At 36.0% G+C, this 17,779-nt stretch overlaps 1 protein-coding gene across 4 annotated transcripts in view; it reads left to right on the top strand.

Annotated features, from left to right (window-relative positions):
* The window catches only part of LOC123540670 (cAMP-dependent protein kinase inhibitor alpha-like), a 58,328-nt gene that overhangs the window by 25,909 nt on the left and 14,640 nt on the right, over window positions 1–17,779 (top strand). For 2 of the 4 annotated variants that reach the window (XM_045325889.2, XM_045325887.2), the window contains exon 2: window positions 11,460–11,595. In XM_045325889.2, coding sequence (XP_045181824.1) covers window positions 11,587–11,595 — 9 coding nt within the window. In that variant the 5' untranslated portion in view covers window positions 11,460–11,586. Of the gene's footprint in view, window positions 1–5,675; window positions 5,876–6,372; window positions 6,515–11,459; window positions 11,596–17,779 lie in introns of those variants that run through there. The other 2 variants (XM_045325885.2, XM_045325886.2) reach the window with 2 other exon arrangements.

The raw sequence follows: 17,779 nt of genomic DNA, 5'->3' as shown, positions 1-17,779 counted from the left end.
ATGTCTCTTTTAATTGGCAATACTCCAAAATTACTTTTATTGTTGTATGCTAAAATATGAAAACAAGGAAGTTTACATTTCAAACAGGAATCTGACACTATGTATGGGTCTTTTTGTTCCTTAAATAAGCCTCAAATTAAGTATACAAACAGTGAAAAATGTCATAAATCTTGCTTAAATTATATGTGATTGACCACCTATAAGATTGTTTCCCATTTCAAATTATGTTCCACAAACCACAAAAAAAATAGCTCCAAGCCCATTTATTTTTGGAAAAAATCTCGTAGGAATGTTGCCTCAGATTGTCTAGATATTTCATACCTTCAGACAAGAAATCCTATTCAGTGACATGTTGTCAGCAAAGATGCATGCCTGTGCATTGTGTTGAGGGATAACCTACAGATATCTTTCAAGGAAAACTAATTAAACAAGGTTGTTATGTTAGATTACGTAGATGCATATGATAAATTCGCTGTGAGAATGTTTTATAAATTTTGGATTTTTTTTCTTTGCAAAAAGAAGATTCAGCTGGTTCTGCTGCAATATTAACGTCAGAACAAATTTGGCATGGAATCATGGGTATGTTAGAGGAGTTAGTTTTGTAACATTATTTCTACACTCCAATTGCATTGGATTTCTCCTGCTTTTTACTGTTAAACTTTCACCAAAGAAATCTCAGTGTCAAGTTGCCAAACTGTCAGCTCAGTGTCCACTTGGAACGCCATAAGCTCAGTGTCGAGTTGTCAGCTGAGTGCCAAGTCATCAAATAGTCGGTTCAGTATCCATTTAGAATGCTATATAAGCTCAGTGTAAAATTGTCAAACTGTCAGCTCAATGTCCATTTTAAATGCCATAAGCTCAGTGTCAAGTTGTCAGCTGAGTGTCAAGTCATCAAACAGACAGCTCAGTATCCATTTAGAATGATGTAAGCTCAGTGTAAAATTGTCACACTGTTAACTCAGTGTCAATTTAGAATGCTATAAGCTCAGTGTAAAATTGTCAAACTGTTAGCACAGTGTTCATTTAGAATGATGTAAGCTCAGTGTAAAATTGTCAGACTGTTAGCACAGTGTTCATTTAGAATGATGTAAGCTCAGTGTAAAATGTCAGACTGTTAGCTCAGTGTCATTGGAATGATTAAGCTCAGTGTAAAATTGTCAACTGTTAGCTCAGTTATCCCATTCGAATGATGTAAGCTCAGTGTTAATTGTCAGACTGTTAGCTCATTTATCCAATTAGAATGATGTAAACTCAGATAAAATTGTCAGACTGTTAGCCAGTATCCATTTAGAATGATGTAAGATCAGTGTAAAATTGTCAGATGTTAACTCAATGTCAGTTTAGAATGCTTTAAGCTCAGTGTAAATTGTCAGACATGTTAGCTCAGTGTCATTTCGAATGATGAAATCTCAGTGTAAAATTGTCAGACTGAATGATGAAAGCTCAGTGTAAAATTGTCAGACTGCTAGCTCAGTGTCCATTTCGAATGAAGAAAGCTCAGTGTAAGATTGTCAGACTGCTAGCTCAGTGTCCATTTCGAATGAAGAAAGCTCAGTGTAAAATTGCAACTGCAGCTCAGTGTCCATTTCGAAGATGAAAGCTCAGTGTAAAATTGTCAGACTGCTAGCTCAGTGTCCATTTCGAATGATGAAAGCTCAGTGTAAAATTGTCAAACTGTTAGCTGAGTGTCCATTTAGAATGATGTAAGCTCAGTGTAAAATTGTCGAACTGTTAGCTCAGTGTCCATTTAGAATGATGTAAGCTCAGTGTAAAATTGTCAGACTGTTAGCTCAGTGTCCATTTCGAATGATAAAAGCTCAGTGTAAAATTGTCAGACTGCTAGCTCAGAGTCCATTTCGAATGATGAAAGCTCAGTGTAAAATTGTCAGACTGCTAGCTCAGTATCCATTTAGAATGATGTAAGCTCAGTGTAAAATTGTCAGACTGTTAGCTCAGTATCCATTTAGAATGATGTAAGCTCAGTGTAAAATTGTCAGACTGTTAGCTCAGTATCCATTTAGAATGATGTAAGCTCAGTGTAAAATTGTCAGACTGTTACCTCAGTATCCATTTAGAATGATGTAAGCTCAGTGTAAAATTGTCAGACTGTTAGCTCAGTATCCATTTAGAATGATGTAAGCTCAGTGTAAAATTGTCAGACTGTTAACTCAATGTCAGTTTAGAATGCTTTAAGCTCAGTGTAAAATTGTCAGACTGTTAGCTCAGTGTCCATTTCGAATGATGAAAGCTCAGTGTAAAATTGTCAGACTGAATGATGAAAGCTCAGTGTAAAATTGTCAGACTGCTAGCTCAGTGTCCATTTCGAATGATGAAAGCTCAGTGTAAGATTGTCAGACTGCTAGCTCAGTGTCCATTTTGAATGATGAAAGCTCAGTGTAAAATTGTCAGACTGCTAGCTCAGTGTCCATTTCGAATGATGAAAGCTCAGTGTAAAATTGTCAGACTGCTAGCTCAGTGTCCATTTAGAATGATGAAAGCTCAGTGTAAAATTGTCAAACTGTTAGCTCAGTGTCCATTTCGAATGATGTAAGCTCAGTGTAAAATTGTCAGACTGTTAGCTCAGTGTCCATTTCGAATGATAAAAGCTCAGTGTAAAATTGTCAGACTGCTAGCTCAGAGTCCATTTCGAATGATGAAAGCTCAGTGTAAAATTGTCAGACTGTTAGCTCAGTGTCCATTTCGAATGATAAAAGCTCAGTGTAAAATTGTCAGACTGCTACCTCAGAGTCCATTTCGAATGTTGAAAGCTCATGTAAATTGTCAGATGCTGTCAGTGTCCATTCGATAATAAAGCTCAGTGTAAAATTGTCAGACTGTTAGCTCAGCGTCCATTTCGAATGATGTAAGCTCAGTGTAAAATTGTTAGACTGTTAGCTGAGTGTCCATTTCGAATGATAAAAGCTCAGTGTAAAATTGTCAAACTGTTAGCTCAGTGTCTGCATTTAGAATGATGTAAGCTCAGTGTAAAGTTGTCAAATTGTTAGCTCAGTGTCAATTTAGAATGATGTAAGCTCAGTGTAAAATTGTCAAACTGTTAGCTCAGTGTCTGCATTTAGAATGATGTAAGCTCAGTGTAAAGTTGTCAAATTGTTAGCTCAGTGTCCATTTAGAATGATGTAAGCTCTAAGTAAAATTGTCAAAGTGTCAGCACAGTGTCCATTGAGAATGATTTAAGCTCAGTGTAAAATTGTCAAACTGTTAGCTCAGTGTCCATTTAGAATGATGTAAGCTCAGTGTAAAATTATCAAATTGTTAGCTCTGTGACCATTTAGAATGATGTAAGCTCAGTGTAAAATTGTCAAATTGTTAGCTCAGTGACCATTTAGAGTGATGTAAGCTCAGTGTGAAATTGTCAAATTGTAAGCTCAGTGACCATTTAGAGCGATGTAAGCTCAGTGTAAAATTGTCAGATTGTAAGCTCAGTGACCATTTAGAATGATGTAAGCTCAGTGATGTAAGCTCAGTGTTTTGCAAGATTATCAAAGTGTCAGCACAGTGTAAGATATCAAACTGTAAATGCAGTGTTGAAAGTAGTGAGTTTAGTGTAAGTTCACCAAGCTTTCTGTGAAGTGCCAGTGGTGAGTTATCAGCTTGGTGATTAGTTGACTGTAAAAGTTAAATTAAGGATCAAATTGTCAAACTGCTGATTCAGTGTAGTTCAGTGTCAAATTATTCAGCTCAGTGTCAGGTTAACAAACTAGGACCTCATTCTCAAACTAGGGGCCTCCATGGCTGAGTGGTCAAGGTCTCTGACTTCAAGTCACTTACCCATCCTCTCATCATTGTAGGTTTGAGCTCAACTCAGGATGCTGAATTCTTTATGTGAGGAAGCCATCCAGCTGGCTTATGGAAAGCCGACGGTTCTACCCAGGTGCCTGCCTGTGATGAAATAATGCACAGAGGGGCACTTACGGTCTTCCTTCATCGTCAAAGCTGGAAAGTCACCATATGACCTATAATTGTGTTGGAGGGATGTTAAACCCAACAAAACAAACCAACAAACATTCTCAAATTATCAGTTGGTTATAACTCTCAGTACATTGTCTGCTCACCTTCTAGTTGTCAGACTGTCTTGCCAGTGATAAATGTCAAGTTGCCATACTGTCCAGTAAGTGTCAACTTTCCAATTGGGTCAAGTTGTAAAACTGGCAGTGCAGTGTCAAGCTAAAAAAATATATCTGATAAAGAAGTGAAACCAGGTACTATAAGTACCACACAGTATTATGGTGTTTTTATTTTTAGCAGCATGTAAATAAACAATCAGTACTTAGCAATCTCTTTTAAAACCGAAGATATTGGAAGTAAGATCAACAGTTGGCTTGATGGCGCAGTAGGTTGAGTGGATAGAAATGTAATCATTTTTCTAGTGACAGTTCTGATGGTTCGAACCTTGCATCCGTAATTTTTTTATTTTGCATTTAGTTTATACACTTTGTGTAAGTTTGTGTTTTTGTCTGGTGTCTAATTTATTCACGAAAGCCTCAAACACATTAGATCATATTAAAGATGAAGAGTATTTAAACATTATTACGTGTTAACAGTGACATTATATAGATTAGTGAACAAGATATAGTACTAGATTAACAAACTTGTGTTGTTTTCGCTGAATCGTATTAAAAAAAAAGAAATTAAATACACTTTTTCAAAATCTATTTAACGGTCAAGGATCGAACTCCGATGAAAAAGTATAGACGGTACCATTACCGCCGGCCAACGAGGAATTACTATTGTCAGCGTAGGCGTTGTTATTTACTTAAATTTATGCTATTGTTTTGTTGTTTACATTTCAAAGCGCTTATTACTGTGCGATACCTATAGAAGATGTATTTGGCAGCATAGAACACAATCAACAGGTCTCAGAAAAGTCACAAATTAGCTATATAGCTAAATCTTGCTATATATAGTTTAGCTAAGAATTAGCTATAAAAACCATTATAAATTGTTCAATATAATTAAATGTCAATATCAAATATAAATCAGTTGTTATCCCAACGAAATTGTTTATGAGACAAAACTCAGTCACAAAGAATAAAGATCTATGCAGTTTCAGTATCTATACAATGTTGGGAATTTCTGCGATATGTCATTACTAAATTATTCTCATGCAACGATGATTCTCACAAGTGACACATTCTTCAAAGATTTATCACAAAATATTGCTGCATTTATTGAAACCCTGACTGCAAAGATCTTGGTTTTGTGTTATCTGATAAACCATTGGGACGTGATAATAACCATTTTCCATTTGACTTTAACATAATTTAGCATTATTGTTTAATATTGATTTTATAACGTACTAATTCTAGCTATATATTTAGCTATATAGCTAATTTGTGACTTTCCTAGGACCTGATCAAGCTCAGTGCTAGAATCAGTTCATGAGAGGATATGAAATATGTAACATTCCTAGCTCTTGCTTGAAATTATTGTACAGGAATATTGAATGAACTTTATGATTTGAATTTACTAATAACAATAAAACATCAAGGTATTTCTGGTGTGACAGTGCAACATAAGGTGTTGAAAATAATTTCCAATGTGAGAATAATTCCTGTAGTGTTTTCCCAGTAGATCTCCTCTCCAGTGAGCTGTTATTAGCCACTTGTGTGAGATATAGAATAGTTTATATCACTGACACTGACATTTAGTGAGGATTTATATAGGATTGGATGTTGACAGTTTATATGTCTCCCTATGTGATAAAACAGCAGATAAAACATTTTAGAGATTCATGCCTTGTGTCCATCTATAGAAATTGTCAAATACTTTGTATTGTTTGTGTATACCTAACCTTGAATAGCTGGATATGTGACAAGCTTCTATGTGTTTGAACACTTTCAGGATATACCATACAGTAAGTCATTTTTTTGACTGGTTTTACACTTCTATTGAATATTGTTCATTTTTTCTAAATTTAAACAACTAAACTATAGAAGAAACAAAATTCTAATATTTTTTAGGGCATAATACTTTTATTCTTCCCATCATTATTATAGGGAACCATCTGTACTCCACACCAGTTTAATACAAATATGCAGAATATAATCGAGTGACTGATTCATGTCATAGCATTATGAAGTATACATAATGAAAATAATTTGTCCAGAAACTTACGCTTTGATTTGTATTATGTCAACTATTTTATGGATCCTTTTATAGACACAGTTGAAAATTAGTAATAATCATCTACTATTAGTGGTTTATTGATTGTAACATAGCCTTATTGCTAATTTTGTGGACTAGGAGCTTGGGGTGAATAAAGCTGTACTAATAGCTTTTATATATCCTGTGTTTACTTGAGAATTAGTGTACTACTTAAAATGTTTGCTAGTTAATTGTTATACTTAATTGATTAAACAAGGTCATGGCATTGATTTTACATTAAAGTATGAATGACAAATAACATGGATATTTTGTATGGACTTTTATCTTTTTACTGGAATGTGGATATTTTTTATATGTATGGTATCTTTTCACTGTAATAAGAATTTAGGTAAGGAATTATGTTATTTTGTAATTCTAATTATATTGAGTTTTAAATGAATGTTACTATGTTGTGACTGTCTCAGACTCAGATTTTGCACTTGATGAAAAATGTCTGTAGTTATACCCTACAAAGGAAGTTTGGGGTATATAAGAGTGAGTCGGTCTGTTGGTTTTCATGGTTTCTGGACAGTAACTTGTGAAAGGCATGACAGATTTAAATACTTTTTGGTACACAGGTGTAATAATAAAATACAGGTCAAGTTCGACTTTGGCTACAAAACCACCAATTTTTAGCTCATGTGATTTTTTGAAAAAAAATGATGAGTTATTGTCATCACTTGATCAGTGTCGGCGGCGGCATTGGCGTTGCCTGTTTAAGTTTCATGTTTAGGTCAGCTTTTCTCCTAAACTATCAAAGGTATTGCTTTGAAACTTGCAACACTTGTTCACCATCATTAGCTGACCCTGCACATATACAGCAAGAAGTATAACTTCATCCTGCTTTTTGCTAGAATTATGGCCCCTTTTGGACTTAGAAAATATCAGATTTCTTGGTTAAGTTTTATGTTTAGGTAAACTTTTGTCCAAAACTATCAAAGCTATTGCTTTGGAACTTGCAACAGTTGTTCACCATCATAAGCTGACTCTGTACATCATGAAACATAACTCCATCCTGTTTTTTGCAAGAATAATGGCCCTTTTTGGACTTAGAAAATCATGGGTAGGACAATATTTCTATTATAATACAAAAAAATCAGATGAGCATCAGCACCCGCAAGGCGGTGCTCTTGTTTGATGTAGTTATGGCCCCTTTCCAGCTTAAAATTTGCCAGACTCATGGTTTCCGGGCAATAACTCATGAAGGACTTAACAGATTTAATTATTTTTGGTACACAGGTGTAACATCATAAACTACAGGTCAAGTTCGACTTTGGCTACACATACATGCCATAATTTTTCCGGACCTTTCCGGGATTCAGAGTTAAAATTTCCGGGATTTTTACCCTTTGTCCGGGACATACACCGTGACATTAGTATTTATCTGTTTCTTGCATAAATATCACAAAATTATATGCAGTTTCCGGAGATAAACATTTTTCCCTTGCTTAGGAATAATTTGTTGCAAATGTCGTCTAGCTTTCTAAGGGAGGTAAATAGGGTAATTTACGTCTTTATTTCGGCACATGAATTGGTTGCGTTCCTGAGGTGAACTGAATTGGGAGACTTGCTATATACGAAGAATTAACCTAGTCATCGTGATTCAGAATCCAGCTTATTTGGTATCTTTTTAAAGCTTAAAAGTTTATCTAATCTTTAATAAAATGGAATCCTCAAAGGAATGAAATAAATCTTGTAGATAAAATCGATATAAAATTTTTCGGGTTTGGTCAATTTTCAAGGATCGGCTGGCAAAGGCATTCAATAGTCAAAAGTTTAATTTAGAATATGTGTAACAATCAATCTACATTTTGAAAGATTACAACCTTTCAAATTAATTATCGTTTAATTGACCGTTATCAGCCATTTCTTCCAATCAAGGCTACATGTAGCTTCACCGCCTACGTGCTAACAACAACCGAGATTTTCGGCTATTGTTCCTAATATTAAATTATCATAAAACTGTTATTGATTGCATAATTTTGTCAATTCATAATCAGGGTCATCAAAACAGCTGACTGTAAATTAATCTGGGTCATCAAAAGATCGCAGTGCACAGTATGAGTGGTAATCGGAGCTAGCTTAATCAATGTGTCCCGCTCAAGGGCATGAAACTGATTATCGGATAATTAGGAATAAACAATGTGACACCGGTGATTGTTTATTGTGTTTTATTCATGTAAAATTTAACAATTTATAGGCCAAAAAAACTAGTTTTTTGGGGGGTTATTTTTGTTTCTCTTTATTTTTAATTTTCTGGGACATTTCAACACTGTCCGGGACACCGGGACGAGTATGTGATTTCCGGGACAATCCCGGACAATCCGGGACGTATGGCTACAAATCACCAATTTTTTTAGTAGTTACGGCCCTTTTCCAGCTTAAAATTTGCCATGCTTCTGTGACAAGGCCGTATTGTGGGGGTATAATTCATCACTCCTGTGACAGTTCTAGTTTTTTCAGAAGCTGACAGATCATTGCAATGAAAATGTATGGTGGTTTTCATTTCTTGCCCAACCTCGCATGCAAGTTTTCATTAATATAAATTTTTTATTTACAAAAATAGTTTATAAGAATTGAAGTTATAGTTAAGATTTTCTGTAGATTTTTTCTTGCATTTGCAATGTTTAAAGAAATTGTCAATAGAAAAATGTCATGAAATACTTGGTTAGAAGTTGAAGGAACAATTATTTTAAGTTTATAAAGTCTTGCTTTGCTTAAATTCTGTGGAAAGTCAGAATTAAACCCAGTACAAAAAAAAATTTGCTTCTCTCCAAAATGAGAAATTATATTATTGATATGCCATAAGGAGATATTTATGTATCCATGATCCTTCTTCAGCTCAACTTTTTGAAGAAAAAGTAAAGCTGTTGCAATTGCCCCAGCGTCGGCGTCGCCATTGGTTAAAGTTTTGGAGAAAGTCAAATATCTCTGTTACTATCAAAGCTAATTGACTTGAAACTGAAAATTGATAAGTTATTAACTATCAAAGTCTTCACCAGGAGAAACAATCCCCATATTAAACTCTGATTTGAATTTTGACAGAGCAGGGATTTTTTTCGGCCGCTTTTGTAGCCGTTATTCGGCTATATTCCCAATGCCAAAAGGTATGTATTTTTGCCAAAATAAGTGCAAAAATTCCATATCTACATTCTGAAATTTTTTTTATCAAAATTGCACAACTATTGACTAAATTATGGACAATTTTGTAATGGAAGTATGTTAAAGAGGTTGTACAATGTGAAACAAATGTATGAGAAAGTGCTTAAACACATCCTTACTATATCCTATGGGACTAAATATTTCCCAATTTGGAACATTTACCTGTCAAAATTCCCAATTTTAGGGGTATAGGCTATGTTCCAAAATTAGCTAGAAAAAACCCTGCAGAGTTATGCCTCTTTTTAACTTAGAATCTTTTGGTTAAAGTTTTATAAAGCTTTTACTGACAAAGCTCTAATTCAGAGTCAAGCACTGAGAAAAGTCAAGCGCGCTCAGTCATACAGCTTTTGTTAATATCACCACTTTCACAAGACAAAAATCTGATATACATAGCAAGTAGTCAGTTTTATTCCCAATAGAGCTGTATGTAGAAATGTGTCATAAATAGACTATTTTTTTCCTTCAATCAATAGAAGTAATATTAAAGGTTTATAGCAGAAACAGAATTAATATCGTTTCAACACATTAAAGTCCCTGAAGGCTTTTAATTTATTTTTGAAAAACAGATAAAGCATTAGTCCTAAAAGAGAGATGTGTAATTACATGGTTAGGAAAGCACTACTTTCAATCTTTTACATGAACACAGTATGGTCATGCAGAGCCATAAAGGGAGGTAATCAAAATAGTGGATTCAATTATACTTTCTGCTGTGTGAATCATACACTAAAACTTTTGACAAGTTCTTGAGGAAACAATTATAGTAAATAGGATTTAATAAGGAATTGATATATTTTATGTTTATAGTAAAAAATGTGACAGCCACTTTATATACAACGTCATTATGACCGTTAATACAAGTTCATTATCAGCATTGCTCTTAATGTGTGTGGGTGTGGGTGTGGGGGGAGGGGGGGGGGGTAAATTTCATTTAATTGTAAATATTTAAAAAAAAAAAATTATTGACTTGCCTTTTTGTGCCCCGACCACTCAGTGGAGGGGGCATATAGATTTGGTCGTGTCCATCCGTCCGTTCAAAAAAAGTTTGTGACACGCCTATCTGCAGCCCCTGAAATAGTCAAAAATGCACATTTTGACTTTGTGACATGCCTAGCTCAAGAAGTATTTCATACAGATTGATGAAACCTTGCATGAGTCTTATTCATAATATGAACTTGTGCACCTCCTGTTTTTCGTCTTGCTCCACCCCCTATTTCAAGAGTTATGGCCCCTGAAATAGTAAAAAAAATGCACATTTTTATCTTGTGACGTGCCTAGCTCAGAAAGTATTTGATATAAATTGATGAAAACTTGCATGAGTTTTTATCATGATGTGACCTTGCACCCTTGATATTCTTCTTGAGATTTTAGTGCTAATTACAGAGTTATGGCCCTTAAAATAGCAAACCCTGTGTCCTAAAGACACATTCTGATTGTCAAAGGTGTGACCACTGCCTCTGATTGTCAAAGTGGACCACTGCCTCTGATTGTCAAAGATGGATCACTGCCTCCGTCTCAAGGGTGGACAACTGCCTCTGATGTCAGAGGTGGATCACTGCCTCCGATTGTCAGAGGTGGACTACTGCCTCTGATTGTCCATAGTGGACCACTGCCTCTGATTGTCAAAGGTGGACCACTGCCTCTGTCTCAAGGGTGGACAACTGCCTCTGATGTCAGAGGTGGACTACTGCCTCTGATTGTCCATAGTGGACCACTGTCTCTGATTGTCAAAGGTGGACCACTGCCTCTGATTGTCAAAGATGGATCACTGCCTGTGATTGTCAAAGATGGATCACTGCCTCTGTCTCAAGGGTGGACAACTGCCTCTGATGTCAGAGGTGGATCACTGCCTCTGATTGTCAAAGGTGGACTACTGCCTGTGATTGTCAAAAGTGGACCACTGCCTCTGATTGTCAAAGGTGGATCACTGCCTCTGTCTCAAGGGTGGACAACTGCCTCTGATGTCAGAGGTGGATCACTGCCTCTGATTGTCAAAGGTGGACCACTGCCTCTGATTGTCAAAGCGTTGACTACTGCCTCTGATGTTTCTTAATGTAACATACTAGACCCATTTTCTGGGGAAAGATATGCCCATGTCTACACTTGGCACATTACTGTATGTTTTTATCTTTCAGACATTACTGCTGCTGACCTTTTATAACCTTGTTACCCATGATTCCACATTCAAGATGTCAGCTACCTAGGATAGAGAAAACTGTATTGTGTGGTTTGCAGGAGAAGACTTGATTGTGTTGACAACATATGGAACAGGTATGATACTGTGTTGCTTCTGATATTTTACAAATGCCATGTCTTAAAGGTTCATGAATGTCCTGTTTCTCATTCCTCTCACAAACCACAAATATAGAATCTAAAGATTGTGTTAAATACGTTGTTTACTTTCTGTGGACGCCATGTGGCAAAGGTACTTGATTGTGCCCATTTTATGGACACCATGTGGCAAAGGTACTTGATTGTGCTCATTCTATGGACACCATGTGGCAAAGGTACTTGATTGTGCTCATTCTATGGACACCATGTGGCAAAGGTACTTAAGTGTGCTGATTCTCATTCTTTGGACACCATGTGGCAAAGGTACTTAAATGTGCTGTTTCTCATTTTATGGACACCATGTGGCAAAGGTACTTAAATGTGCTGCTTCTCATTCTATGGACGCCATGTGGCAAAGGTACTTGATTGTGCTGTTTCTCATTCTTTGGACACCATGTGGCAAAGGTACTTAAATGAGCTGTTTCTCATTTTATGGACACCATGTGGCAAAGGTACTTAAGAGTACTTAAGTGTGCTGTTTCTCATTCTATGGACACCATGTGGCAAAGGTACTTAAGTGTGCTGATTCTCATTCTTTGGACACCATGTGGCAAAGGTACTTAAATGTGCTGTTTCTCATTTTATGGACACCATGTGGCAAAGGTACTTAAATGTGCTGCTTCTCATTCTATGGACGCCATGTGGCAAAGGTACTTAAGTGTGCTGTTTCTCATTCTATGGACGCCATGTGGCAAAGGTACTTAAGTGTGCTGTTTCTCATTCTATGGACGCCATGTGGCAAAGGTACTTAAGTGTGCTGTTTCTCATTCTATGGACGCCATGTGGCAAAGGTACTTGAGTGTGCTGTTTCTCATTCTATGGACGCCATGTGGCAAAGGTACTTGATTGTGCTGTTTCTCATTCTATGGACGCCATGTGGCAAAGGTACTTGATTGTGCCGTTTCTCATTCTATGGACGCCATGTGGCAAAGGTACTTAAGTGTGCTGTTTCTCATTCTATGGACGCCATGTGGCAAAGGTACTTGATTGTGCTGTTTCTCATTCTATGGACACCATGTGGCAAAGGTACTTGATTGTGCTGTTTCTCATTCTATGGCGGCATGTGGCAAAGGTACTTGATTGTGCTGTTTCTCATTCTATGGACACCATGTGGCAAAGGTACTTAGTGTGCTGTTTCTCATTCTATGACCCCATGTGGCAAAGGTACTTGATTGTGCTGTTTCTCATTCTGTGGACACCGTGTAGCTAAGGTACTTAAATGTGCTGTTTCTCTTTCTATGGATGCCATGCGACTATGGTACTTAAATGTGCTGTTTCTCTTTCTATTGATGCCATGCGACTAAGGTACTTAAATGTGCTGTTTCTCTTTCTATGGATGCCATGCGACTAAGGTACTTAAATGTGCTGATTCTCGATTCTTTGGACACCATGCAGCTAAGGTCCTTAATCTAACTGTTTCTCGTTCTTTGGACACGATGCTGTAAAGGTACCTAATTGTGCTTTTCTCTTTCAAGATACAGAAAAGGTGCATGCTCTCATGTTGTTTTTAGCCCACCATCATCAGATGGTGGGCTATTAAAATCACTCTGCGTCCGTGGTCCGTCCGTCCGTCATTCCGTCCGTCCGTCCGTCCGTCTGTTAACAATTTCTCGTTATTGCATCTTCTCAGAAACTACTGGGGGGATTTTGACCAAACTTTGTCAGAATGATGTATTGGTACCCTAGTTGTGTCCCCCGGAAAATCAGACTGGTTCATCAATTTATGAGTGAGTTATGGCCCTTTGTTTATTTCTATAATTTACATAGATTTATATAGGGAAAAACTTTGAAAACCTTCTTGTCCAAAACCACAGAGCCTAGGGCTTTGATATTTGGTATGAAGCATTATCTAGTGGTCCTCTACCAAGATGATTCAAATTATTTCTCTGGGGTCAAATATGGCCCCGCCCTGGGGGTCACATGGTTTATATAGACTTATATAGGGAAAAACTTTGAAAAACCTCTTGTCCAAAACCACAGGGCCTAGGGCTTTGATATTTTGTATGTGACATCATCTAGTGGTCTTCAACTAAGATCGTTCAAATTATACCCCTAGGGTCAAATATGGCCCCACCCTGGGGGTCATATGGTTTACATAGACTTATATAGGGAAAAACTTTGAAAATCTTCTTGTCCAAACCACAAAGCCTAGGGCTTTGATACTTGTAATGTAGCATCATCTAGTGGTTCTCTACCAAGTTTGTTCAAATTATCCCCCTAGGGTCAAATATGGCCCGCCCCGTGGGTCACATGGTTCATATAGACTTATATAGGAAAAGCTTTTAAAATCTTCTTGTCAATAACTACAACATTCAAATTTGGACCACATGTATATTTTTGAGTGGCAAGATGAACCTTGACATGAGTTGACCTTGATTTTGACCTAGTGACCTACTTTCACATTTCTGTAGCTACAACCTTCAAATTTGGACCACATGCATAGTTTTGTGCACTTGAAAAAACTTTGACCTTGATTTTGACCTAGTGACCTACTTTCACATTTTTGAAGGTACAGGTATCAAATTTGGACCATATGCATAGTTCCGTGTTTCAAAATGAAATTTGACATTGATTTTGACCTAGTGACCTACTTTCACATTTTTGAAGGTACAGTCTTCAAATTTGGACCACATGCATAGTTTTGTGTTCCGAAATTAAATTTGACCTTGATTTTGACCCAGTGACCTACTTTCTCATTTCTCAAGCTACAGCCTTCAAATTTGGACCACATGCATGGTTTTATGTACCGAAACAAACTTTGACCTTTACATTGACCTAGTGACCTACTTTCACATTTTTGAAGGTACAAGCTTCAAATTTGGACCACATGCATAGTTCTGTATTCTGAAATAAAACTTGACCTTGATTTTGACCTAGTGACCTACTTTCACATTTCTCAAGCTACAGCCTTCAAATTTGGACCACATGCATATTTTTGTGTACGGAAATGAACTTTGACCATAAGATTGACCTAGTGACCTACTTTCACATTTCTGTAGCTACAGGCCTCAAATTTAGACCACTTGCATAGGATTGTGTACCGAAACAAACTTTGACCTTGACATTGACCTAGTGACCTACTTTCACATTTTTGAAGGTACAGGCTTCAGATTTGGACCACATGCATAGATTTGTGTTCTGAAGTGAAATTTGACCCTTGATTTTGACCTAGTGACCTACTTACACATTTCTTAAGCTAAGCCTTCAAATTCGGACCACTTGCATAGTTTTGTGTACCGAATTAAACTTTGACCTTAAGATTGATCTAGTGACCTACTTTCACATTTCTCAAGCTACAGCTTTTGAATTTGGACCACATGCACAGTGTTGTGTATGGAAATGAAATTTGACCTTGAGCTAGTCAGTAAGTCTTGAAATTTGGAACACTCAAAAATGGCACTTGGTGGGCGCCAAGATCACTCTGTGATCTCTTGTTATGTTATGAAAGGTATGAGATTATGCAGTTATTGATTGTATGAACTTCTATACATATATGATGTTTTGCAACAATGTTCAGTGTCAGTATTTCTAAAACATTCTACTTCCAGAATCAGGTATAGAGAAAGTAACTCTGGAGATTTATAACACAAGACTGCTGTTTATAAAGTGGTTTTATTGAACTGGTCTGTTGTACTGTTACTGACTATTGTGGGACATATTGACTTTCCAGTATCATAATTGATTGTTTATTGTAGAATCCTAAGAGAAAAGTATGTGACATATTTATATGTTACCATGGCCTTCTTAAAGATACTTTAGTATCTTATGTTGTACATGTGTAGAATCACATTATGTCAACCTGACAAGTGTTTGTGAATAGAATTTTAGTATTGTATGAAATAGGTAAGTCAAGATAAAAATGAAAACATTAGTTCTGTGTTAGACAGGTGATACTAGTTTTACATCTAATCAAGTATTAGATCAAAGTCAGAAATGTGACTTCTATTTTCATTCTAAATCCAACATCAGGATGGAATCAGACACTTAAAATTTTGCTAGGTAATTCTGAAACAATGCAAATACGTTTTCACATATAAAATATGTCAAAGAAAGAAAAGTTTAAGCATTTTCACATATAAAATACAGTCGAATATCGTTACCTCGATATCGGTTAGCTCGATACTCCGGTTAGCACGATGTATTTTAGTCGGTCCCGTTTTTTCGCTATATATTCTAATGTAATTATTTATCATTACCTCGATATGATTAGCTTGATATTTTGTTTAGCTCGATGAGATTTTTCAGTCCCGTCAACTTACCTGTAATGTTTTTACACCTGGTTTCGTCGATATCACAACGTGTCAAAAAATATCCATGTTTTTTGTAAGGTGCGAAAAGCAACCTATTGTTGTCCGGCGATGTATTTATCATAATAAAGTTAGTGTGTTTGTAATTTAATCTTTAATCCAGTTCAAATGTTAGGAAGTTTGCATTTAATTCCCAGTAATAAGTCTTATAAAACAGCGTGCAAGCGGGCAACTTGTTTTCCAATATAACAACTAATTTGGATGAAATGTTTTTCTGTATCTGCCATTTAGGATTGAGTAACAATATGCGTATTACACAGGCAAATTTTCCTTATCGAAGCACAGTCAAAATGACTACTCAACTCGGAACATTACAGCTGCATTCAGACTTGTTTATGGAAGGAATAAAATGCTAATGTTTACACGTATATTTTGAAAAATTTAAAACTTAAATGTAAGTATGTACTATTTAATTAAGATGTTTATTTGTCAATAAAATTAAAATCGTATTAACGTTATATTATTTCTTTCTCCTTTCAAACCCTCTGAAAAACAACAGCATTGGATATAGTGACAATAAAGACGTCCAACACAAGTACAAAGTTGTCCCAGACAGTCAATATCGTTACGTCGAACTTCGGATACGTCGATGCATTTCTTACAGTCCCTTGAATATCGAGGTAACGGTATTCGACTGTATGTCAAAGAAAGAAAAGTTAAAACATTTTCACATATAAAATATGTCAAAGAAAGAAAAGTTAAAAAAAGGTTTTAATGCCATTGCATAAAATACAATTTTTAGCTGAACTGTTTTCCAAATAGTAGAGCATTTGTTTGTCACCCTTTTGTCGGCATCCACATCACAAACGTTTTGTATAAACCAGGGCTGAGCACAAAACTATTACATCTTGTTCTTTGATGTTTCTCTAAACTAGTTGGCCAAACGCTTTCGAAACATCACACAGATTATATTTGGCATCATGAGATGACCTCAAATGGCAAGTTATATAATGCTAGCCGTATTCTGTCCCAATCATGGTTCTTTTTAAGGAGGTAGGTTACCTTCATATTTGTATGTGCGCATGTCTAACCGGAAGCTAACGTGACGATTTACGACAACGTTTACGACAAACTAAATGTGTTTGTATATTCATTCTTCTGAAAACAAATCATGAACTTGTCTTCGATCTGATGCTTTATGGTTTAATAATGCAGAAATAATGAATAAATTGCCGCAGAAACGCTTCAAAACATTATTGCCTTAAAATGACGTCATTGACGTCATGACGTTACGTGTCAGTTACCGCGCAAAATTAATAGCTTTTATCTTGAAAGTACGTAATTCTGTACATTTTCTTTATTTTAACTATTTTCAAATAACCATTATTTGCTGAAATATTTTTATGAGTCTTTTGCTCTGAATAATAATCAATATTTTGCTTCTTTTATGTAGTTATATTGAAATGTTATGCGGAATGTAAGAAAATGGATGATGGCAACCAATGTTATTTGGAATATAGTTGGGTAAAAGGTTACTTGTTACGGCCATTTTCAAATAAAAAGTCTAGCAGTTTGATTTGTAATACCTATTTTTCAGGTTCCATTGATAATTTGTTACTTACATACTAAAACTAAGATCTAAAATTGTTCAAATTTCAGTAGAAAATTGTGGTTTCTTAAATTGAATTGATGTTACCATGGAAACGAAGCCCGTGACCTATGTATCTAAATGTAAAATTCAAAAGCGTTGACACTGGTCTATTTCAGAAACACAGCTTCGGCTTTTTATTTTCATTTCAACAATATCCATGAGAATAATAGCAGCACGCTGAACGATTTTTCCATGAAAAATGGCAGACGAGTGGTACTGCTGTACG

This window comes from Mercenaria mercenaria, chromosome 16, assembly GCF_021730395.1.
Source record: "Mercenaria mercenaria strain notata chromosome 16, MADL_Memer_1, whole genome shotgun sequence".
NCBI lineage: Eukaryota > Metazoa > Mollusca > Bivalvia > Venerida > Veneridae > Mercenaria > Mercenaria mercenaria.
This window is presented reverse-complemented; position numbering and strand designations above follow the sequence as displayed.